This window comes from Dendrobates tinctorius, unplaced genomic scaffold (genome assembly GCF_039654945.1).
Source record: "Dendrobates tinctorius isolate UK_male_01 unplaced genomic scaffold, ASM3965494v1 ptg000043l, whole genome shotgun sequence".
Classification (NCBI taxonomy): Eukaryota; Metazoa; Chordata; class Amphibia; order Anura; family Dendrobatidae; genus Dendrobates; species Dendrobates tinctorius.
This window is the reverse complement of record NW_027361711.1, coordinates 3424212-3449856: the sequence shown is the minus strand read 5'-3', so window position 1 is coordinate 3449856 and position 25645 is coordinate 3424212. Positions and strand designations below refer to the sequence as shown.

Here is a 25645-nt window from a genome sequence, read left to right as displayed (position 1 = left end):
CGCACGCGCCCGCTGTTAGGCTGCTGTGGCATCGCTGGATGCGGCCTTCGGCGCCGGGTCCCGGTCATGTGACCCGGCTCCTGCTCTTGTCAGATGTGGGCAGGGCTTGGTTCGCGGCCCGGGGATCGGCATTTGGCTGCATTGGGCGGTTTCCCCGGGGCTGATCTGTCAGCGTGGTGTGTGCCGATAAAGCGAGACACCCTGGGGGGAACCTTTTAGCTCAGACGATTAATGTATATGGGGAATATACGCCATAGAGTGGTTGGGGGAGGAGTTCTTGCGGAATACGCATGTGATTGGTTAATAGATAGGTATTCCTCCCCATTATTATAATGTGGCACACCCCCTTTGCTAACCTATTGGTCCTTTTTGATTTGGGGTGGAGGATGTTTTGCCATAGTCGGCTTAACAGATAGGCATTCCTCCCATTATTATAATTTGTAATACCTCGCTTACTAATTCATTGGTCCTTCTTGATTTGGGGCGTTAATATATTTTGTCATGGTCTTAATATAAAGATATGCTCCTGTTGGTGTGATACTGGGTTGCCCTCCCAGGGCCGTGGGGTACTCGGTACCGGGCCAGTGTCAGGGGGATGTGTCACAGAAGCGGTGACCTGGTCCGTGTCCCTGGGCCCCCAAAAATCAATGGAAGTTTGTAATGTAGTTTAAGTGGAATAGTTTGTGACGCCACCTGTGGTGTTCGGCAAGTGAGATGTTAGGCCAACACTGCATGCAGATCCTCTTGGGCTGGTGGTGTGTTGCAGCATAGATGGTGTAGCTCCCCACAGGTGAAGCTGTAGCCCCAGGGCCGTGTTGTTGCAATGGATGAGGAGAGGCGCAGGCAGTGTAAAGGATGGTACCCAGATGTAGCGGTGCTGAGCGGGTTGGCGCAAGAATGAATGGAGGACACCGGGGCTTGTAGTTCCGAAGCTTTACTCACAGTCTGCGGTACACAAGGGTGCCTGCCTCCGGGCTGTGTCCTCCAGGTCAGAGACTCCGTCAACCTCCAGGCAAGATGGAACACTCCCCTCCAACACTCCGCCAACATGTACCTTTCTGAACGACTCCTCTATAGCGCCTTAAAGTGTGAAGATCTCCTAGTACTGAGTTACACTGGAGTTCCTCCTGACTGATGTTCCCAAGAACTCTATTTGTACGGCAGACAGCTGTAGCCTGCTTCGGGGACTCCCTTCTCCTGAGTCCCAGCTCTCTATACAGTTGCTATTGTACCCCAAGTCTTAGAAGGCAGTAGTGCATTTACAGCCGACTACTCCACCGGTGTCTGCTGCAGAACCATAAGTGTCCATACAACCTCGGGTACCGTGCCCCGGCCTTGCGCTGAGAACCTATAGGCAGTGTTCCTCTTCTAACCCACGTCCTCTCTGTTCTCCTTACTCCTTCATTCCATACTTGTCTTTCTCTCTCTCTTATGGAAGCTTAGGTTTCAGTTCTACATCTTTCACCTTCTTTTCCTTTCCCGTGCCAGCTTGCTCAGGTCACTGAGGCAGCTGCAGCACTCCTTCCTCCATCCCTTCTTCCAGGGATCCTCACTCCTGTCTGAGTGACTTCCTACCCGAGTGACCTTCTGTCAGACTGACCTGTCATCCTACACTTTCCCACTCTTTTATGTATCTTAACTCCACCCACCTCCCAGCACGTCCAGTGTTCCAAGCAGGGAACCACCAAAGGTGCTCTGCTACTCTCTAAGCACTGAGCCGCAATGTGGTTGTGCAGAACTACCCTGATGTGTGGGGTGCGACTGGTGGAGTGTGTAAAGGAGTTCCCACCTTACCTGGATGGTGGGGCACTACACTTCAGGAAAAGGTGCAGTACCTCTGTGGCCACTGAGCCTCAGAGGTGCCCCATACCCCCTGTTAAACACAGCACATCCACGGGCTGCAAGGCAAACAAGGTTGACAACACAGGAACATACAAAATTTTGTAATGCTGCATAAACATTTCTTATACTAAACTTCCTAATATAGGAGGCATTGTTTCTTGAACGTTGCAAACAATTCTTAATTAACTATCTAAATTTCTAGTCAAAAGTGCAATTTTTTTTTCTCCAATACTATACTCAATTCAAAGTGCTGTACTCTGTTACTCATTATCACTTCAGTACTCTTCATCAACACAATTCTTTTCTGTTACTCTAGTGTACATTTTCTGTTCTTTCCTACGCTGAGTGATTCATCACCTACTTTTTCTCAATTCTTTATTCTTTATTCAGTTCTCTCTATATCAAAACATTACTAGTTCTCTATAAAAGCCATTTACTATCTTAAGACACATTAGGAACTATTTCACAATAAGACATTCAAAAATTCTTGTAAACCCTGGACACCGCTCCCAGCCGGGATCTCTTGCAGTGTCCTTGAGGTAGACATCATCTTCTAAAAGTGTCCTATGTAAAGCCAAGAGAGAGCACCTAAAGAGGCGCAAACTATTTACAAGTTCCACTCCAAGTTCATGATCACAGAAGTTCAAATTGGAAGGCGCTGCCAATCAAAAACTAGGCAACACAAGTGCAAACAGAAAAAACATGATGAACAAAAAGAAGGCACAAAGGTGCAAATAAACTCTCCTGGGTAACGAGAGTTATTAATGCTGATCCCCTCCTGGGGTTCTGGAAGCTGATTGGGAACTGCTACCAGACGAAAAGAACACATCTACAGTCCTCAAATATTCCTCCTCCAGTGGGGGTGAAGCTGGTGGTTTTCTGTACCTTTGGTACACTCTGGCCAATGGGAGCAGTAGGTGGTTTCTCAGCCAAGATGCTGCTGCTTGGGGTACCATAGAGGTGGGGACTGGTACCGGTGGGGATACATGCACTTTCTCCTTCAGATACGTGGACAATAAGTCCTCCGGTATGCGGCATACGTTTAAAGCGTACCAACTGCGTATTCCCTCATGCCGGGTATAGGTGACATATTCCCCTGGCTGCAGGTCTCGCGCTGGGTGTCCCTTCCGGAGGTGAGACTCCACGTCCCTCCGGCTGAAAAAGAAGTCAGAGATCCTCTGGGGGTCGGCGATGAACCCAAACCCCCGTTCACGGTTCACGTTGAGGACCTGTCCCCATCCAGCCGAGTCCCGGGGACCGTAGCGACCCACACGGGCCTTCTCCTTCCTGTCCATATCCGGGCCTAGTACCGCTAGCCAGCGCTGCTCCCTCTCCCGGTGTTCAGCTGCCAGTTGCCAGATGGTCTACTGACAATAGGCCTCAGCTGTTGTGAGTTCATTCTCTGGTTCACCAATTGTGAGTTCTGCTTCCAGACTCCCTCTGGTGGGAACAGGAGGTAGTGAGGCTGATTTGATCGGTGGAGATCAGACACCTGAGAATGAGGATGACGATTGGACCTCAGGAGGCTTAGATTGGATTTAAGACAGCCGACGCCCTATTCAGTTGCTGGTGATTCCTTCTGCTTGTCAGGTCTTGGTTCTCAGCTCTGTTCCAGTCAGCTCAAGCTAAGTTCTCTACTAATGTTCACACTTGATTTTGTTGTTCTATTCAGTTTTTTGTGTGGTCAGCCAGCCCCGGCTTGGACTGTGATGAATTTCCACTCTTATTTATCTGTATTTGCCAATTTGCTTTTTGTCCCTTATTAGATTGGCCTCTTTTTGCGCTGTCTCAGAATATTTCAGAGTGCTGAAATAGTGGGAGAAGTCTAGTGACTTCAGGGTTAATTTTGCTATCAGAAGTGTTGGACATTATTTTGTAGGGTTTTGGGCAGATTGCAGACAGTGTCTTTCCTTTCCTATCCTCTCTAGTTAGTTTGGGCCCCATCGTTTGCTCAGCCTATTTTCCTACCTGTGTTTGTGTTTTCATCTTGTTTCACCGTCAATACATGTGTGGGGACTGTCTATTCCTTTGGGGTCTGCTCTGGGGCAGTTAGTTTTCCCTTTTCTTGCTTTAGGCTTATTTAGTCCTCCGGCCTTGACGAGGCATCTAGGTCATCGTAGGCACGCTCCACGGCTGCTGGTAGTTGTGTGGTAGGATCAGGGATCTGCAATCTGCATAGTTATCAACCTCTCTAGTTTTTCTGGGCTTAGCATGTTTAGGTTTTTTCCTCCTCAGTGACCCTTTCATAACAGAATCACCAGCCATACCGCAGATTCTAGGGTACTCAAAAGCAGGAGAAAGTTGTTAAAAAAAAGAAAAAAGTGTCCAAATTTTTTTATATATATTTTTTCCTCTTTTTTTCTCTGGGGCCATAGGAGGATTTTTTTTTCTTTTTCCTAATGGTGGAGATTAAGCAATTGTCTGATCGTGTGGAGCAGCTGGCTGCTGAAGTGCAGGGAATTTCCACCTACCTCATTTAGTCACATGCTGCTGAACCTAAGATCCCTTCTCCTGATGTGTTTTCTGGGGATCGGTCTAAATTTCTGAATTTTAAGAATAATTGTAAATTATTTATGGCCTTGAAGCCTAACTCATCGGGGAGCTCTGTGCAGCAGGTTAAAATTGTCATCTCCTTGCTGCGCAGCTATCCCCAGGATTGGGCTTTTTCTCTGACACCTGAAAATCCTATTCTGACTAATGTGGATGCATTTTTTCAAGCCTTGGGGTTGTTGTATGATGAACCTAATGCTGTTGATCAAGCTGAGAGAACCCTGTTGGCATTAAACCAGGGTCAGGATTCTGCAGAGTTATACTGTCAAAAATTCCGAAAGTGGGCGGTCCTTACTTCATGGAATGATAGTGCATTGGCAGCTCTCTTTCGGAAGGGTTTATCAGAGACTGTAAAAGATGTTATGGTGGGATTTCCTGTTCCCTCTGGTCTGGATGATTCTATGTCATTAGCCATCCAAGTTGATCGGCGTTTACGTGAACGTAAAACTACACGGGAGGCGCTGCCACCTTTTGAACAAACGTCTGAACCTATGCAATGTGATAGGGTTTTGTCTAAGGCGCAACGTCAGGAGTTTAGAAGGCATAATAACCTGTGTTTTTTCTGTGGAGACACCTCTCATATTATTTCTGTCTGCCCAAAACGAGAGAAACGTTTTGCACACACATTTGCTCTGGGCAGTATACAACCTAAGTTTCTTTTGGCAATTACTCTGATCTGCTCCTTATCCACGTTTTCCACGAAGGCTTTTGTGGATTCAGGAGCACATTGTGGTCTTTCCATGACGCTTCTGCGGACGCCTATTCCTTTGAGGAGTATTGATGCTACTCCTTTGGCGGAGAATAAACCTCAGCTTTGGACCCAGGTGACAATGCGAGTTGCCCCGGACCACCAAGAAAATTGTAAATTTTTGGTGCTGCATAATTTGCATGATACTATTGTTCTGGGTTTTCATTGGTTGCAAACTCATAATCCAGTTTTGGATTGGAAATCTGGGTCTGTGGTGAGTTGGGGTTGTCAGTGTGTTCTTAGGGATGCTCCTGTTCTCTCCATCTCTCCTCAGTCTCATGATATTCCTGATTATCTAGCCGATTTTTCTGATGTATTTAGTGAGAACAAGTCTGCATCTTTGCCTCCTCATAGGAGTTATGACTGTGCAATTGAGTTGATGCCTGGGTGTAAATTTCCCAAGGGTCGGCTTTTCAACTTATCAGTACCTGAACATGATGCTATGCGATCCTATATTAAGGAGTCATTGGAGAAGGGTCATATTGGACCATCCTCGTCACCTTTAGGCGCTGGGTTTTTTTTGTGGCCAAGAAAGATGGTTCATTAAGACCGTGTATTGATTATCGTTCCCTTAACAAGATGACGGTTAAATATCAGTACCCGTTGCCTCTGATGTCTGATTTATTCTCCAGAGTTAAGAGTGCCTGCTGGTTTACTAAGCTTTACCTCAGGGGGGTGTATAATCTTATTCGCATCAAGCACAGGGATGAATGGAAGACGGCGTTTAATACTCCGGAGGGACATTTTGAGTACCTGGTGATGCCTTTTGGGCTCACTAATGCCCCTTCTGTCTTCCAGTCCTTTATGAATGATATTTTCCGTGACTTTGTGGATAAGTTTTTGATCATCTATCTGGATGATATTTTGATCTTTTCTAGTGATTGGGATTCTCATGTGGAACACGTCTGGACTGTGTTCCGGATTTTGAGGGAGAATTCCCTGTTTGTTAAGGGATCGAAATGCCTCTTTGGTGTACAGAGGATTTCATTTTTGGGATTTATCTTATCTCCATAGACTTTTGAAATGGACCCGGCCAAGGTACAGGCCATTTATGATTGGGTTCAGCCTACTTCTTTGAAGGCCCTCCAGAAGATTTTGGGTTTTGCTAATTTCTATCGTAAATTTATAGGTAATTTTTCTGGTATTGTCAAACCACTGACTGATCTGACCAAGAAGGGCGCTGATGTGCTTAACTGGTCTCCTGAGGCTATCTCAGCATTTCAGGAGCTTAAGCAGAGATTTACTTCAGCTCCAGTTTTATGGCAACCTGATGTCTCACTTCCATTTCAGGTGGAGGTAGATGCTTCTGAGATTGGTGCAGGAGCTGTTTTGTCCCAAAAAGACCCTGTGACTTCTAAGATGAATCCCTGTGCCTTCTTTTCTCGAAAGTTCTCCCCATCTGAACGCAACTATGACGTGGGGAATCGGGAATTGATGGCCATGAAGTGGGCATTTGAGGAGTGGAGTCATTGGCTGGAGGGAGCTAGACATCAAGTTGTGGTCCTCACCGATCACAAGAATTTGATTTATCTGGAGTCGGCCAAACGCTTGAATCCTAGACAGGCTAGATGGGCCTTGTTTTTCACCGGTTTTAATTTTGTGGTCTCGTTTCTTCCGGGCACTAAGAATGTTAAGGCAGGCGCCCTTTCTAGGAGTTTCTTTGCTGATTCTCTTAGTGTGACCGAGCCTACTACCATCCTAGGTGAGGGGGTAGTTCTTTCTGCCATTTCGCCCGATTTGAGACGCGCCCTGGAGGAATTTCAGGAGGAGGAATTTCAGGAGGATAAACCAGAGCGTTGCCCTATGGGAAAATTGTATGTTCCTGACCAGTGGAGAAATAGAGTGATGTCTGAAATTCATTGCTCCGCATTGGCTGGTCATCCAGGTATTTTTGGTACCAGAGATTTGGTGAGTCGGTCCTTTTGGTGGCCTGCCTTATCTCGTGACATCAGGAATTTTGTACAGTCCTGTGGGACTTGTTCTCGGTCTAAACCCTGGTCTCATTCTAGTGGGTTGCCGATGCCCTTGCCGGTGCTCAAGAGGCCATGGACCCATATCTCAATGGATTTTATTTCTGATCTTCCTGTCTCTGAGAGTGACTGTTATCTGGGTGATTTGTGATAGATTTTCGAAGATGGTCCATCTTGTACCACTCCCAAAGTTGCCATCTTCCGCTGAGTTGGTGCCCTTGTTTTTACAACAGGTGGTTCGGTTACATGGGATTCCTGAGAACATTGTGTCCGACAGAGGAGTCCAGTTTGTTTCCAGATTCTGGAAAGCCTTTTGTTCCAATCTGGGAATACAGTTATCCTTCTCTGCGTTTCATCCCCAGACCAATGGACCGACTGAGAGAACAAACCAGACCTTGGAGTCTTATATGAGATGTTTTATATCTGCTGATCAGGATGATTGGGTCTCATTTTTGCACTTGGCCGAATTCGCACTGAACAATAGAGCTAGTTCTGCCACTTTGATGTCACCCTTTTTCTGTAATTTTGGGTTTCATCCTCGATTCTCTTCAGGGCAAGTGGACACTGTGGTTAAGAGAATGCAGCAGATATGGGACCAAGTGGTGGATAAGTTGTCACTCTCTCAGGAAAAGGTCCAGCGATTTTCCAACCGGCATAGGACCATTGGTCCCCGGTTTAAAGTGGGTGATATAGTTTGGTTGTCATTTAAGAATATTCCTATGAAGGTTGCATCTCCTAAATTTAAGCCAAGATTTATTGGTCCTTATAAGATTTTGGAAATTCTTAATCCTGTTTCGTTTCGATTGGCTCTTCCAGTTACGTTCAAGAGCCATAACGTATTTCACAAATCTCTGTTGAAGAGGTTTGTTGAGTCAGTGGTTCCTATGGCAGCACCTCCTGACCCTGTGTTGGTTGAAAGCAATGTGGAATATGAGGTAGAGAAAATACTGGATTCTCGTTTGGTTAGACGGAGACTCCAGTATTTGGTCAAATGGAAGGGTTATGGTCAGGAGGATAATTCTTGGGTCTCTGCCTCCGATATTCATGCCAATAGATTGGTTCATGCTTTTCACCGGGCCCATCCTGATCGGCCTGGTGGTGTGGATGAGGGGGGGTACTGTTGTGAGTTCATTCTCTGGTTCACCAGTTGTGAGTTCTGCTTCCAGACTCCCTCTGGTGGTAACAGGAGGTAGTGAGGCTGATTTGATCGGTGGAGATCAGACACCTGAGAATGAGGATGACGTTTGGACCTCAGGAGGCTCAGATTGGATTTAAGACAGCCGACACCCTATTCAGTTGCTGGTGATTCCTTCTGCTTGTCAGGTCTTGGTTCTCAGCTCTGTTCCAATCGGCTCAAGCTAAGTTCTCTGCTAATGTTCACACTTGATTTTGTTGTTCTATTCAGTTTTTTGTGTGGTCAGCCAGCCCTGGCATGGGCTGTGATGAATTTCCACTCTTATTTATCTGTTTTTGCCAATTTGCTTTTTGTGCCTTATTAGATTGGCTTCTTTTTGCTCTGTCTCAGAATATTTCAGAGTGCTGATATAGTGGGAGAAGTCTAGTGACTTCAGGGTTAATTTTGCTATCAGAAGTGTTGGACATTATTTTGTAGGGTTTTGGGCAGATTGCAGACAGTGTCTTTCCTTTCCTATCCTCTCTAGTTAGTTTGGGCCCCATCGTTTGCTCAGCCTATTTTCCTACCTATGTTTGTGTTTTCATCTTGTTTCACCGTCAATACATGTGTGGGGGCTGTCTATTCCTTTGGGGTCTGCTCTGGGGCAGTTAGTTTTCCCTTTTCTTGCTTTAGGCTTATTTAGTCCTCCGGCCGTGAGGAGGCGTCAAGGTCATCGTAGGCACGCTCCACGGCTGCTGCTAGCTGTGTGGTAGGATCAGGGATCTGCAATCTGCATAGTTACCAACCTCTCTGGTTTTTCTGGGCTTAGCATATTTAGGTTTTTTCCTCCTCGGTGACCCATTCATAACACTCAGCCTTCTCTTCCTCCTCCCGTGACCTGCTTTTACCCACTGGGGCCCGCGGCACCACCGTTAGGGGTTCAGACATTTCCCCCCTGGCACTAGTATCCCGGTCCCAGACAAGGTCCAGCACGACCTGTCCCGCCGCTACCAAGGGCATACACCTCAGGGCCTTCCCAGGTGCAGGGACTGCAGTCATACCTGGGGCCTCCTGGCGGTGTTCCTGCTCCGGTGCAGGCTTGAGACGGTGGGCCGCTGCAGGGATATCCACCGGAATGGCTGGTCTGGGTGCCGGCGGTGGTGGAGCGGATGGTGGCTCCGGGTCCGCAGGGGCGTCAGGTCCAGGCGAGAGCACGGCCTTGGCTCCCGGAGTCTCCGGTGACTCCTCCAGGCAGGCCGCGACTAGCTGTATGGACAGCGTGGAGGTGTAAACTGGCGCTGCCTGAGGACAGTCCGGTGCAGCGGTGGCAGGTACCGTTGGTGAAGGTACCAGGTCCAGAGGTGCCAGTGGTATAGGCCCCTCCCGGGCGTGCAGCCTGCTCAGCCTCCATAAGGCCTGCTGCCTCAATCGCAGACGGCACATCAGCTGGGCGATGTCATCCTCCAGCTGCTGGCGGTTCATCTCAGAGACGGGGTCGGAGCCTTCAGCCAAGGCGCCGGGGAGATCCGACTTAACCTCCGCGCGCTCTACAGGCCTCCTTCCCTCTCTCTCCAAAATGGCATCCTGGCATTCTTCTCCCCACCTCGGCCCCTTTCCCGCCACTGGCTTCTTCTTATGCCCCTCCTTCCGGGGGCAGCGTCTTCTTCCAGGGCCTCCATACCAAGCCAGTATACGAACCCCTTGGGGGGTGGGCCATGTTGCTGTCACATAGTAATTCAGGCAGGGGAGGCCCAAGACTCTTCGCGGTCTTTTCCTAGGACCTCCCATCTCTTCACTCCCTTCTTCTCCGCGCCAGCGGCCATTTTTAATATTCATGTCACAGTCTATTAAATTGGGTCTTCTGCACATTTTCAAAAGTTCAAAGTCCAACAAATCTCAGGCACACAGAACCCGATGGCATTGGGCATCGTCATCCTGTTCGTGATGCCAAGTTGGGTCGCCCTCCCAGGGCCGTGGGGTACTCGGTACCGGGCCGGTGTCAGGGGGATGTGTCACAGCAGCGGTGACCCGGTCCATGGCCCTGGGTGCCCAAAAATCAAAGGGAGTTTGTAATGTAGTTTAAGTGGAATGGTTCGTGACGCCACCTGTGTTGCTCGGCAAGTGAGATGTTAGGCCGACGCTGCATGCAGAGCCTCTGGGGCTGGTGGTGTGTTGCAGCATAGATGGTGTAGCTCCCACAGGTGAAGCTGTAGCCCCAGGGCCATGTAGTTGCAATGGATGAGGAGAGGCGCAGACAGTGTAAAGGATGGTACCCAGATGTAGCGGTGCTGAGCGGGTTGGCGCAAGAGTGAATCGAGGACACCGGGGCTTGTAGTTCCGAAGCTTTACTCACAGTCTGCGGTACACAAGGGTGCCTGCCACCGGGCCGTGTCCTCCGGGTCATAGACTCAGTCAACCTCCAGGCAAGATGTAGAACCAAATTGACTCCAAGATGGATAGAAAAAATCCCGCAGGGAAACCAATAAAATTAAGATTTTAAAAATGTGACCTTTAACCCCCCTAACGAAGGAGATCTATTTTCCGAAACGCGCGTCGGGGCGCATTCTAGGACACTCCACACAGCGCATACAGGCTTACAGGTATTATTTATCACATGATACGTTGTTTTCTCTGTGTGATTAGGTTACACTATTTTAGTGTGTATTAATGCTTGCACAGTTGCACTATAGCACTTTGAGCACATGTTTTTACACATAGTCATGGTTAATTAATTATGTACACATTATGATTAATTACCTGGCTTATTAATTAAGCCTCATGTTATGGATTGGTATTTTCTGTTTCCATACATATATTGCTAATGTGGTTGTGTATTTCTTTTCATGCACTTGTATGTTGTGCCATAATTTTAATAAAGGCATTTTTGAACCCCCGGAAGAAGGCTAAATGCCGAAACATGCGTTGGGGCTGGCATCATCACCCACAGGAGGGTAAGTTTACTTCCACACTACAGGTACTAATTGCATAGCACCAGTGTCTTGTTTTGATATGGGATCTTTTTGTCTTAGTGACATCCTCTTCAGGATTTTTTGATGATTGAGGAGCGATTAGTGGGGTTGTAGGATATGTGCAGCCTCTTACTGTGGAAAATGTGGGTTGTGGGGCCCTAATTTGGGTTTCTCACTTTTTAACCTTGTATGCCTTTGATATTTAATAAAGATTGTTTCATATTTTTGTGAATTTGGGTTCATTTGTTTTTTTTCGGATCTGTTTAACTTAAATTGAACCCACCAATGGGTCCGTTCCCGAGTGGGTGGCTATATAACCATGATTGAATGCATTTTGCTATTTAATATGCCTCTTACTTCGACTACAACTTCTTTGTTAATTGGACTCAACAATGTAGGAGGAATAGGATAAGGGTGAGGATTAAGTAACCAAACTCTTGGCTGTTGAAACTGGATGATTGGGTGGTGCTGGCAGAGCATGCTTGAAGCATTATCTGCTTTCCAACCAACTACCTGTTCGCAATTGTGTGGCTTCAGAAATGGTGTCCCGTGCCTACCTGCAAAGTGGGACAGGAAGCTATGTGTCATGGATGGGCCTTTTTCTTGTGCTCCAGAAATAGGCGTAGTCGCTCCTACCCTACATCATCGCCTTCTGCGTACTCCATCAGCAATACTTCTACTTTCCTGTCCCTTACTGCATTCATTAGGCATTTTCTAATTTCTAGGTCTCTGAAAGCCAAGTTTCCTTTTTTAATTAAAACTATTTCTTTTAATGAACCAAAATATTTGGTCAACTTTAGCAGTCCAAGTGGCTTTTAAAAATTTTACACAGAGCACGTAAAACTGTATGGATGCCTAATTAAACCTAGAAAAAAACATTTGAACAGTTTTTTGAGTTTTATATATCACCATAATGTAAGTAACAGTAAGCACGTTAAACTGTATGAACAACAATTTCTTCACCCCCCCTCCAAAAAAAGAATGTGGTCACATACAGAAGCTATATACAGTTGGGAAAACGGTAATTAGACCTACCGGTAATTGTGTTTCCAGGAATCCTTCCTTACAGCACACTGGAGGACGTCCTTCTTATTCACAGTGGGACAGGAAACCACGAGAGCTTAAAAGGACCCTCCCCCTACCACCCTTCAGTGATTTCTCAAAGTAACACATCTGGATGGATGCAAAAAATAAACTTTTATTTAAATTAACACTCCTCATACACATGTTACATCACAGTCATATAGAAAGTGTCATAGGGAGGGAAATAACAGTGCTGTCAGGATGGATTCCTGGAAACACAATTACCGGTAGGTCTAATTACCGTTTTCCAGGTCACCACCTGACAGCACACTGGAGTAGTACCAAAGGATATTGGTCCTAGGGTGGGACTACATCATGGAGTACTTTTCTCCCAAATGCTAACTGTGTGGAGGCCACGTCTAGTTTATAGTGCTTAGAGAAGGTACTGAGACTGGCCCAAGATGCTGCCTTGCAGATCTGTTCTGCCGAGGCTCCTCCCCTCTCCGCCCATGATGCAGCAATGGCCCTAGTTGAGTGGGCTCTAAGGCTCCCCAGAGGACTCTGACCCTGTACTCTATAGACTATGCTAATAATGGATCTAATCCACCTTGCTATTGTGGATTTTGATGCCTTTTTCCCTTTATTCGGGCCTCTGTATTGGACAAAGAGATTATTATCTTGCCTCCAAGGCCTGTTTGCGTCCAGGTACCTGAGTACTGTTTCCCTGACATCCAGGTTATGGTAAGCATCTTCCCCCTTATTCTTGGGGAACTGACAAAATGAAGGGAGCACTACCTCTTGATTCATGTTTGAGTCTGAGATAACCTTGGGGAGAAAGGCTGGGTCAAGTCTTAGGACTAACCGGTCTTCAAATATCTGTAAGTAGGGATCTCGGACAGATAGGGCCTGAAGTTCCCCTAGTCTTTTGGCTGATGTAATTGCTACTAGGAAAGCCGTTTTGAGTGAGAGGTTACCGATTTCTATCTCTGCCCCTATCTGGGGCATTCAGGACTAGGTTAAGGTCCCAAGGAGGGACGGTCTTTCTTATTAAGGGTTTAAGCCTCTGCACAGCCCTCGAGAAACGGGCTATCCAAGAGTGCAATGATATGGTCTTATCGTAGAACACACTTAAGGCCGCAATCTGCACTCTCAGAGTGCTGGGCCTAAGGCCCTTTTTGAACCCTGCCTGCAAGAAGTCAAGTATCTTTGAGATGTCAGGTTGGTCAGTCTCGACTGTCGTCTCTCCACAAAAGCTGCAGAATTTTTTCCAGATTTTGTTATATATAGCTGCGGTCACTGGTTTTCTACTTGCTTGTAGGGTAGATATAACTTCGTCCAATAGACCCCTTGCTCTTGGGACCTGCCGCTCAGGATCCAGGCTGATAACTGGAGCGCTTCTGGCTTTTGGTGCAAGACCGGACCTTGGTGGAGGAGGTCTTCCCTGTTACGCTCCCCGACGCTCACCTGGGGTCCTCCTCCTCCCGGCGCCCTCCCTCTTCAGTCTCGCGCCATCCCCTGTCTGGCTTTACAGGGTCACGGCGCGTCAGAGGCCCGCGCATGCGCGCTCGCCTGTCACCGACCGCTGGGCATCCTGGGAGCACATGACACGGTGGCTCCGCCCCATCATGGAGGCGCCCACCGGGTATTTCTGCGTGGCGTCTTGACAGGTAAGATGCCTGTTTGTCATGATCCGTGGCGCTTAGCGTTCCTGCGCAGCGTCACCCCCGACTCTCAGGTCCCTGCGCACCCCCTGCTGCGCTCTGCTCTCTGTCCTGTTTTCCGTCTGGGATCTCTGTCCAGTTCTCCCTGCTGTTGCCTTCCTCTTCGTTCTGTCCTCCTACCCTCTCCCCAGGTCCTCTGTTTCGCCATCCTGTATTCCCCGGTGCCTGTTCCCCGCCTGGTCCTCTGCCTCAGTAACTGTCTGTCTCCGGCATAGTTCGCTTCCTTCCCCTATCTGGTGTTCTGCCCGAACCCCTAGGCCAGTGTCTCCTAATCTCCTTGTGTTCTTCCATTCCAGCTTTTGGTCCCGGCTCCGTCCTGATCCTGCCCGGTTCCCGCAGCCTGTCTCCTCCTGTCCCGGGCCCACTCAATTCCTCATATACCCTCTCATTCTCTGATCTGCTCTTCTGTATACTCCCCGGGTCGTCCCTTTGGTTCCGGCTGTCGTGGTCCCATCCCCTTTCGGCCTGCCCCTAACACTCCCTGTATAGGGGGTGGTCATCACCTGGGCCGCTCGCCCTCGGGGGCTCTGGAGCCACGACCCAGAGGGTCCACTCTCGGGTTTCTACCTAGAACCCTAACATTCCCTTCTTGGCAGGAGAATGGGTTCCTCTGTGATATCTTCCTGAGCAGGGGAAACCAACTTCTTCTTGGCCAGTAAGGCACCACTAGTATGACTCTGGCTCTGTCTTCGTAAATTTTCCTGAGAATTCGTGGAATGAGAGCTTGAGGTGGGAAGGCGTATAACAGGCCTCTGCTCCAGGATTGTGATAGAGCGTCTATTCCTGCCGGGTTTCCCAGAGGGTTCAGAGAGTAGAAGGTTTTGACCTTTGCGTTCTGTTTGTCCGTGAATAGGTCTATATCCGGTTGTCCCCACCGGTCGCATAGGCTGTTGAACACTTTGTCGTTGAGTTCCCATTCTGTTGCAGCTATTCTTCTTCTGCTGAGGAAGTCTGCAACCTGGTTTCTGGTACCCTCCAGATGTACTGCTGAGACTGAGAGGACCTCTCTTTCTGCCCATCTGAAGATTTGTTCTGCTAAGCGTTGTAGCGCTGGATCTCTTGGTCCGCCCTGGTGACGGAGAAAGGCTACTATCGTGGTATTGTCTGACAGTATCTTGACGTGTTTGTTTCTTACCAGGGACCGGGCGGCGAGTAGTACCTTCCAGACCGCATGCAGTTCTCTGAAGTTAGAGGACTTGTTGCTGTCCTCCGGACTCCATCCTCCCTGGTAGTGTCTTCCTTTGACGTGTCCGCCTCAACCTTGTTGACTCGCGTCCGTTGTCACTACGATCTCCGGGGACTGGATCCACGAAACACCGGTTTGTAAATTTCTCAGCAAGTCCCACCACAGCAGCGACCTGACTCGGGGAGATAACTGAATTTTCTTGTCTAGTGAGTTCTGCCTCCTGTCCCAGGACGCTAGGACTGCCCGTTGTAAGTCTCGGGAGTGGAATTGGCTCCACCTGATGCAGGGAATGCATGAGGTCATCAGCCCCAGGATCCTCATTGCGTCCCTGGTTGATACCCGGTTCTTTGAGAACTGACGAATCTTCTTCAGCATGCTGGCTTGCTTTTCCTCTGGTAGATAAGACATTCTTCTTTCTGAGTCTAGCATGACACCCAAAAATTTTGTTCTGGACTTGGGTATGAGATCTGATTTTGGCCAATTTATGATCCACCCCAATCTCTGCAGTGTGGAGATTGAAGACTGACAGTCGACTCTGAGCTGGGCTACTGAATCTGCTACGATTAAGAAGTCGTCTAAGTAAGGAACCACCGTGATGTTCCGACCTCTTAGGTAGGCCACTACTTCCACCATTAATTTTGTGAAGACTCTTGGGGATGACGCTAGACCAAAGGGGAGGCAACAGAACTGATAGTGGTATATCCTGCCATCCCTTTCGACTGCAAATCTGAGATATTTTTGATGGTCTGGGTAGATGGGGACATGGTAATACGCGCTCTTTAAATCTAGCGTGCACATTAATACTGCTTTTCCAAGAAGGGGAATTGTGGATCTTACCGATTCCATCTTGAAACGTTTGTATGTTACCCATTTGTTTAGGGGTTTGAGATTTATTATCGTTCTGGACTCCCCGGATTTTTTTTATCGAGAAGAGGCTTCAGTAGTGTCCTCTCCCCTCTTCTCGGGCGGGTACTGGAACGATTGCCGCTATCTCCAGGACGTCCTGGATATCCAACCACATAGGGGAAGCTGAACTGAGTCGAGAGCTGGTCACTAGAAATCTGTTTGGGGGGGAGGAAGTCGAATTCTATCCTGTACCCCTGAGAAATGACCTGTAGTACTCAGGGGCTGGTGGTAACCTCCTGCTATTCCCTCCCGAACTTGAGCAATCGCCCCCTACTCTGGTGGCGTCATTTTCTTCGGGAGCTCGACCCTGGGCTGGAGAAGATCGTATCCCTATTCCTACTTCTGCCCTCACCCTCCTTGAGGTAGCTCCATCGACCCGATTTCCCCTTCCCTCTGTAGTCCGTTCTCTGGTTGTAATGGGGTCTACGAAAGGGCTGATATCTTTTCCGTTTCTCTTCAGGGAACGCCTTCTCATCTGAAGCCTTTTCTAAAATATCATCGAGCACGGGCCCGAAGACTCTTCCCCCGAGAAGGGATTGAGCACAACTTATTCTTCGACTGCATGTCACCAGACCAACTCTTAAGCCAGATGGCCCTTCTGGCTGCGTTGGACAGGGACTGACTTCTGGCCGTGAATCTGATGGACTCTGCTCGATCTGCATAGTCTGCCACACTGCACCCAATAGCTCGTCCATATCCCCGGACGAAAAGTGATATTTCCTTCCCCTTTCTGGGTGCTCTCTGATCTCTTCTTCTTCTGCCTCTGATTCGGACAGGATCTCTTCAGAAGAGGTGTCCGACTCCCTCTGCCTCCTTCTGGTTACCTAGGGGTTCACCTGTGGGGTCTGGGGAACGACAAGGCCTGACACCGAAGCCTGCACCTCTTCCCTTATAATCGCTCTCATATTAGTCATGAGTGTAGCTTGTTCTTCCCCCACTATGCGTCTTGTACATGCATCACAGAGGGCTTTCTGCCACGTGTCCTTTAGCTTCTTAGAGCAAATCGGACACTTCTTATCTTTCCTCCTGAGCTCTTTTCTTTCTGAGGTGGATGTTCCCCCCTGGAACATATAAGATACATGTTCTGTGGGGATCTGCCTTACTGGGGCCCTGCAATGACCTTCTTTGAGGCTACTCACGTGACCCTGGCTCTCTGGCCCCGTCTCAGTCTTTGCCTAGTCCTCCATCTTTGGATAGGGAGGACTGCTGTGGGCTGTTCCTGCTGTCCGCGTTGTCCGATCCGCTCTACTGGAGAAGATGCCGCTCTCTTCCTGATGGTGATCCTATACAGGCTGCAGCCTGTGACGCCGGGCAGCTGCGACCCGGAAACCGCCCTGTGATGACGTGACCGGAAGTGACGCGCCCCACCTATGATGACGCAACCGGAAGTGACGTGGCCACGCTCCTCTCCTCTGCCTGGAGCAATATGTTGCGTCCGACTGCGAGCGGATGCCCTGCGGTGATCCAATGCCGGGGTCCGCTTGTGGCACCAGTGGACTCCATAGATGCGGCCCGGGCTCAGGGATATCAGCGGCGGCGTCCGGGGTCGAGAGCCCCCGACAGGAGGAAGCGACCCCATCTCCCAGGAGCAGCGCTACACTGGGTGTGGTGAGGGACCCTCTGTTGGGTGTAAGCTGCAGAATTCTTGAGGTAGGAAGGGAAAGGCTGGGCCCCCCGATCCTAACCATCTGCGTGCAAGGGTCAGATCTTCTCTCGCCGTTCCTATCCGCAGTGGGACAGGAAAAATACTGAAGGGTGGTAGGGGGAGGGCCCTTTTAAGCTCTCGTGGTTTCTTGTCCCACTGTGGATAAGAAGGGCATCTTCCAGTGTGCTGTCAGGTGGTGACCTGGAAAATAAGTATTTTATACAATGATGATTTGTGCACGTTTTCCCACCTACAAAGAATGGAGAGGCTGGTAATTTTTGTCGAAGGTACACATCAACTGTGAGAGACAGAGTCAAAAAATATAAACCAGAAAATCAAATTGTATGATTTTTAAATACAGTAATTAAATTGCTTTTTAGGGCTTGAAATAAGTCTCTGATCACCTACCAACCATCAAAAATTCTGTCTCTCACAGACCTGTTAGTTTTTCTTTAAAAAGCCCTCCTACTCTGCAATCATTACCACACACACAATCACATTCCAATCTCTCCACCATGGCCAACACCAAAGAGCTGTCTAAGAACACCAGGGACAAAATTTTAGACCTGCACAAGGCGGGGATGGACTACAGAACAATAAGCAAGCATCTTGGTTAGAAGACAACTATTGGTCCAATTACTGTATTAGAAAATGGAGGAAAAAAAAGATGACTGTCAATCTTCCTCAGTCTGCTGCAAGAACTCATCTCGTAGTGTAAGAATGATTCTGAGAAAAGTCAGGAATCAGCCCAGAACTACATGAGAGGATCTAGTCTATGATCTGAAGACAGCTGGGACCACAGCCATAAACATTACCATTATTAACACACTACGCAAGGTCCACATGCTCAAGCCAGCACATGTCTAGGCCCATTTAAAGTTCTCCAATGACCAATCTGGATGATCCAGAGGAAGCATGGGAGAAGGTCATATGGTCAGATGAGACCAAAATAGAACCTTTTTTGTATCAACTCCATTGGCCGTGTTTGGAGGAAGAAAAAAGATGAGTACAACCCCAAGAACACAATCCCAACCATGAAGCATGGTGGGGAAAATATCATACTTTGGGGGTGCTTTTCAGCAAAGGGGACAGGATGATTGCACCGTAATGAAGGTAGTGTGGATGAGGTCATGTATCGTGAGTAGTAAGAGCATTGACGATGGGTCATGGCTGGGTCTTCCAGCATGACAATGACTCGAAACACACAGCCAGGGCAACTAATGAGTGTCTCCATAAAAAGCAGTTGGAGTTGTGTAACAAGTCTCCAGACCGGAACCCAAAAGAAAATCTTTGGAAGGAGCTGAATCTCTATGATACCCAGCCATAGCCCCGAAATCTGAAAGATCTGGAGAAGATCTGTATGGAGGAGTGGGCCAAAATCCCTGCTGCAGTGTGTACAAACTTGGTCAAGAACTAGAGAAACATCTGACATCTGTAATTGCAAGTTAAGGTTTCTGTACCAAATATTAGATTCTGTTTTTAATTATATCAAATACTTATTTCATGCAATAAAATGCTAATTCATTGTGTAAATTTATACAATGTGATTTTCAGTATTTTTTTTAGATTCAGTCAGTAGATTTGATTACAGACCTCTCCATTCTTTGTAGGTGGGAAAACTTGCAATATCGACATTGTTCCAAACAGTTTTTTACCCACTGTATTTAGAAACTGACTGGAAAGCCCTAAGCCCTGCCTAGATGACTATGGCATTACAGTTACTTTGAGGCAACCCGCACATGCTTATTGGCTGCGTAACTGGTGCTAAACATGGGGGGGATTCAAGCTTCAAATCCGAGCACTAGCTAATGTTTGTCGAGTGCTGAGCATATCCGAGCACCCAGATACTCAAGTGATATCCGAGTATCACTGAGCACGTTCTCTCATCCCTAGTTATTATGACAGCTGGGTGCTTGCTGATGACCCCCTTCACTGTCATTTCGATACTCTAGAGGTTGAGCTCCATAGGAGATCAACATTTTAGCTAACAGGTTCAAGTTCCCTAAGTGGACTAAAAAATAATATAAAAAATTAAAAGAAGAGTTTTAAAAAAATGTAAATCTAAATCATGCCCCCATTCTCCTGTTAAAATTAAAGAATGGAAATGTTAAAAAAAGACATATTTGATATTACTCCATTAGTAAAAGTCAGTTCTATTAAAATATGGAATTAATTAACATAATCTGTAAAAGCTGTAAAGATAAAAAAAAAATTAAAATACCAGAATTGCATTTTTTCTGTTCAACTCACCTTCCTAAAAAATGTGTTAGTAAACAATCAAAGAATCGTAATTACACAAAATTTATATCCAGACCCTGGGACCAGGTGCAGAGATTCCCCAGTGGACAGTGGAATATTAATATATCGCAGTTTGTTATTTTTTAACAAACTGCCACCCCATCAGAATATTGTCTGAAGAAGGACATCCCTTTTATATAGAAAAAAAATCATAATTTATCATAATTAGATTGACCTGTACAATCACATTTCAGTACCCTAGGTGATAAAATTAATGGTATCATTCAAAACCACAACTTGTCCCATAAAAAACAAACCGTCATATGTATATTTCAATGGAAAAATACAAAAGTCATTGCTCCTTCGGAGAGTAGTGAGATAAAACAAAAGAGCAAAAGCAAAAACTTCCCTGGACCTCAAAAGGTTAATAAACTTTTTTTTCTGAATTGATTTCAAGCCGTTTTTTCCTTTTAGACATTAGTTAAAGGTCATCAGCTTTATCACTATTTTCTAGTCTAGTCCAGTTTAGTCTACCTTGTGTTTGAGAGTTGTGCGATTACCAGCCATGTACTTTCTCAGACATCTCATCATAAAAAAACAGAATGCAGGGCAGAGACAAACTGTGTTCTTGGAAATTAGATTTCACAAATTAAAATCAATTTCACACCAAGCATTGGAAGTAACATGGGTAATACGAATTTAAATGTGTCACTGTCAAAAGATGACACCTTTGCCAAAACCAAACTCATAACTAGAGTCGAGCGAATTTGTTTGGATTCAGTTGCCGAATCTGAATTTGCCATATTAGTGCAATATGAGTACCCCATTTGTACCGAATGAATGTTTGATGAACGGTTCCGAACATATTCAGAAATTTCTTCTCTCATTGACTCTAATGACGTTCAGCTGTGTTTGACAAAAATTGCAAAAACAATGTTCGATTCCGATCATATTCGGAACCGAATCCGAACAAATTCGCTCAACTCTACTCATAACATTTTTGATCTACTATTTATCCCCTGATCAACTGTAAGATCTATTATTGTCTATGAGTGACAGTACCTTAGCCACGAAGCAGACATTGTAGACATTGTAAACTCATGAGTAGGGCCCATAAGTGCAGAAGTATGTGATGCTTAAAAATCGTCTACCAAAAAAGGCCCAATAATACCTGGTTTGAAGAGTATGGTGTGGATGAACTTGAGACCCTGTACAAAACCATGATCTTATCTCCAGTGAATACTTTTGGAATAAAAATTGGAACACCCATGATTTGCCAATACTTAGCACTTTTGTATAGTAATTTAATTGTAAATACCTTTTACATCAAGTGTGTCCTTCATGTCTAGAAAACCTTGACAAGTACTGGAAATCTTTACATATGATTCCATCTCTTCACAAAGTTCTTCTTGGATTTTAAATTCCATCATGTCGTCATCACTTGTGAGCTAAAGAGGGTGTCACAGAAGACATAAAGCATATAAGACACAATGACATGTTGTTTACAGTTTAAAATAAGTTCTGAACATGTTCTAAATGTTTTGCCTTGGTTATGCCCATACATCCACAGCAGAATTCTAATAAACTGTTTTTTCACCTCACTTTAAAGTTATTGAAGTGAGCATGCGATGTGTTAAAATTACCCTTGAGAGAAGATTACTAGGTGAGGAAGACATGTTTATAATATTGGTTTATGATGTTAGATGGTTGTTCACATCTGATAGAAGGGGGAAGGAGTTTTCTGACAACAACAAAAAACTTTCTGTATCCACTATTGAGTTGACATACACCATATCTAGAAATAGAAATAAATACAGTGGGTATGGAAAGTATTCAGACCCCTTTAAATTTTTTACACTTTGTTTCATTGCAGCAATTTAGTAAATTAAAATAAATCATTTTTTTTAATTAATGTACACTCTGCACCTCATCTTGACAGAAACAGAAATGCATAAATTTTTGCAAAGTTATTAAGAAAGAAAAACTGAAATACCAAAAGGTCATAAGTATTCAGACCCTTTGCTCAGTATTGAGTAGAAAGCACCCTTTTGAGTTAGTACAGCCAGGAGTCTTCTTGGGAATGATGCAACACGTTTTTCACAATTGGTTTTGGGAATCCTCTGCCATTATTCCATGCAGATCCTCTCCAGTTCCATCAGGTTGGATGGTGGACATCCATTTTCAGGTCACTCCAGAGATGCTCAATTGGGTTTGACTGGGCCAGTCAAGAATGGTCACAGATTTGTTCTGAAGCCACTCCTTTGTTATCTTAGCTGGATGCTTAGGGTCATTGTCTTGTTGGAAGGTGAAATTTCGGCCAAGTCTGAGGTCCAGAGCACAATGGAAGACGTTTTCACGCAGGATATCTCTGTACTTGGCCGCATTCATGTTTCCTTCAATTGCAACTAGTTGTCCTGTCCCTGCAGCTGAAAAACACCCCCATAGCATGATGCTGCCACCACCATGTTTCACTGTTGGGATTGTATTGGGCAGGTGATGAGCAGTGCCTGGTTTTCTCCACACATACTGCTTAGAATTATTACTAAAAGGTTCTATCTTCGTCTCATCAGACCAGAGAATCTTATTTCTCATAGTCTGGGAGTCCTTCATGTGTTGTAGCAAACTCTATGCAGGCTTTTATATGTCTTGCACTGAGGAGAGGCTTCCGTAGCGCCACTCTGCCATAAAGGCCCGACTGGTGGAGGGCTGCAGTGATAGTTGACTTTGTGGAACTTTCTCCCATCTACCTACTGCATCTGTGGAGTTCAGCCACTGTGATCTTGGGGTTCTCTTTACCTCTCTCACCAAGGCTCTGTTTGGCTGGACGGCCAGGTCTAGGAAGACTTCCGGTGGTCCCAAACTTCTTCCATTTAAGGATTATGGAGGCCACTGTGCTCTTAGGAACCTTGAGTACTGCAGAAACTCTTTTGTAACCTTGACCAGACCTGTGCCTTGCCACAATTCTGTCTCTCAGCTCCCTGGCCAGTTCCTTTGACCTCATGATTCTCATTTGGTCTGACATGCACTGTGAGCTGTGAGGTCTTATATAGACAGTAGAGTTGAGTGAAACGGGTCGGCCAAATTCAGAATTAGCCAATTTTTGCTAAAGTCGGGTTTTGCAGATCGAAACCCGACCATAGCGGGGGGTCGGCCAGGAGGTCGCCAACTTGAGCACCAAAGTCGCGTTACCCACAATGCTTCCAGCGCCTTTTCTCATTCAATCACCAAGGACGCACACTGTGGGCAATGCGATTACATAGGCAGCGGCCCCCATCATGTTAGAGAAGGGCCTTGAAGTGATTGGCTGGCTTTGTGTGGCGTCACAGTGCCTATAAAAGTCCGTGACTGCCGACCACCATCTTACTTCTGCCGATCTTAGCATAGGGCGAGGTTGCTGCTGCAAAGCAAAAAAATAGCTTTTGCTGATAGTGAATGTCACTGTACAACACAACAGTATAGTGTGCAGTGACAGGAGGAGGATATATCTGTGTACAGCAGCTCTGTTGGTTATTAGGCTGCCTTATAAGGCTCCCTGATAGCTGCATTGCTGTTTGCACACTGCTGTGCAGACTGCTTTTTTAAAAGCAAAAATCCTTTTATTCCTTTTTTTCTGCACAGTAGATACTGAGCGTAAATTTTTTCACACACCGTATAGAGGTGTATGCTCCTCACACACTACCGTGTACCGGCTGGTATCACAGACAAATACATGCTATATGTGTGTGACTCCGTAAAAAAATACACGGAGATTAACATTTTTCCATACATACACCATATAGAGGTGTCCGATTCTCAAATAGTATCGGATATCTGGTGTTCTTATTATGGTTACATCTACACAGAGTCAGCGTGTGTGTGTGAGACACTCCATAAATACATATACGGACATTTCCATTTCTCAATACACCGTATAGAGCTGTCCGATTATCAAACAGTATCTGATATCTAGTGTTCTTATTACGGTCACATCTACATAGAGTCAGAGTGTGTGTGTGACACTCCATAAATACATATACGGACATTTCCATTTCTCTATACACCGTATTGAGCTGTCCAATTATCAAACAGTATCTGATATCTGGTGTTCTTATTACGGTCACATCTACACAGAGTCAGCGTGTGTGTGACACTCCATAAATACATATACGGAGATTGACAGTTTCACCAGCAACGTATACAGCTGTACACCTCTGATACAGTACCGTATATCTGCTTGTTGGATTAGGGTGAAATGCATACTGGGTGAGCATCTGTGACTCACAAGATATATACGGAGATTTCACTTCTTACATACACCTTACACAGCTGTGCAGTACTCATACAGTACCATTTCTCTGCTGGTATTTTTGGTACATTTTCCCAAACATGAGGAAGTCTGGTGGAAGAGGCCGCGGACGTGGGCGGGGGGTGCATCTGGTACTGATGGTGGTGGTGGTGGTGCCTCTGCTGGTTCTGGCGAAAGCACAATAGCAGCTAAGGCAGGAGGTGTTGAGCCTGCGTCATCATCTGGCACAAGAAGGCCTTTACGGCTCCCTTTTCTGGGAGTAGGTAAACTGCTTTTAAAGCCGGAGCATCAGGAACTGGTTTTGCCTTACATTGCCGAAAAAGCCTCCAGCTCTATCACCTCCTCTTCTGAAGTTTAAAAAAATGCAAGCACTGAGTCATCAGTGCAGGCTTGTCTCCTTCACCCCCACTAAAAGTGAAGGATGCTGCAGCCCACACTTCAGATTACTCCATGGAGCTCAATTCACAGGCCATGCCTGTGTCATGAAATGAAATTCTGAATTCCCCAGTCCAACATGCTAGATGATTCGGCTGGTACATTGACCCACAACTCTACATTCCCCTCGCACTCTACAGAGCCAGAATGTGACACTGATGAAACTCAGGTGCCCCTTCCCGCACACTATACCTCCTTACACGGTGACACAGAGGAAGGTGCAGATGAAAGTGCCGGTTCCCTGAGCAGGTGGGGGGTCCTACTCGTGGGTGACGGCAGTGGCACAGGGCCCCTCATCGTACTCAAAAATGTCTCTGCCGGTGGGAGGGCCCACTCCCCATCAGACATACCGTCGTACTATGAGGGGCCCTGTGCCAGTGCCATCGCACACGAGTGGGCCCCCCATGCTTGCTCAGGGCCACAGCACTTGCAATACTTACCTCTCCCTGCTCCACCACCGTGACGTCTTCCGCCTTTCCTGACAGTGACATTCAGGTTACAGAGCGCGATGATATCACGTCTGTATGCCCTCTACCGAAACAGTACAAGTGCAGAGAGCTTTAAAATGGCAATACTGAGGAGTCCAGAGTAGAGCAGTGCCCAGCAAGGAGAGGTATTTAATTTTTTTTAAATGTTGGGAGCATTTTTTAGGGAGCAGTATACACTGGAGAATGATATATGGGGCCCATCATACACTGGAGCATCATCCATTTGGCCCATCATATACTGGAGCATTCCAAATGGGGGACATCAGACACTGGAGCAGCATTTACGGGGCCCATTATTCACTGGAACATTAGAAATGGGGCCCATTATATATGGAGCATAACTTGGGCCCACAACACACTGGAGCATCATCCATGGGGACCAACATATACTGGAGCATTCCAAATTGGGGACATCAGACACTGCAGCTTTTACAGGGCCCATTATACACTGGATCATTAGAAATGGGGCCCATTATATATGGAGCATAATTTGGGCCCATAACACACTGGAGCATGGTCCATGAG

The 25645-nt window shown here is 46.6% G+C and overlaps 1 protein-coding gene across 6 annotated transcripts in view; it reads right to left on the bottom strand.

Annotated features, from left to right (window-relative positions):
- The window catches only part of LOC141088999 (uncharacterized), a 422573-nt gene that overhangs the window by 279509 nt on the left and 117419 nt on the right, over window positions 1-25645 (bottom strand). For all 6 annotated transcript variants that reach the window (XM_073575283.1, XM_073575281.1, XM_073575285.1 and 3 more), the window contains one exon: window positions 21231-21360. In XM_073575283.1, coding sequence (XP_073431384.1) covers window positions 21231-21360 — 130 coding nt within the window. The remainder of the gene's footprint in view (window positions 1-21230; window positions 21361-25645) is intronic.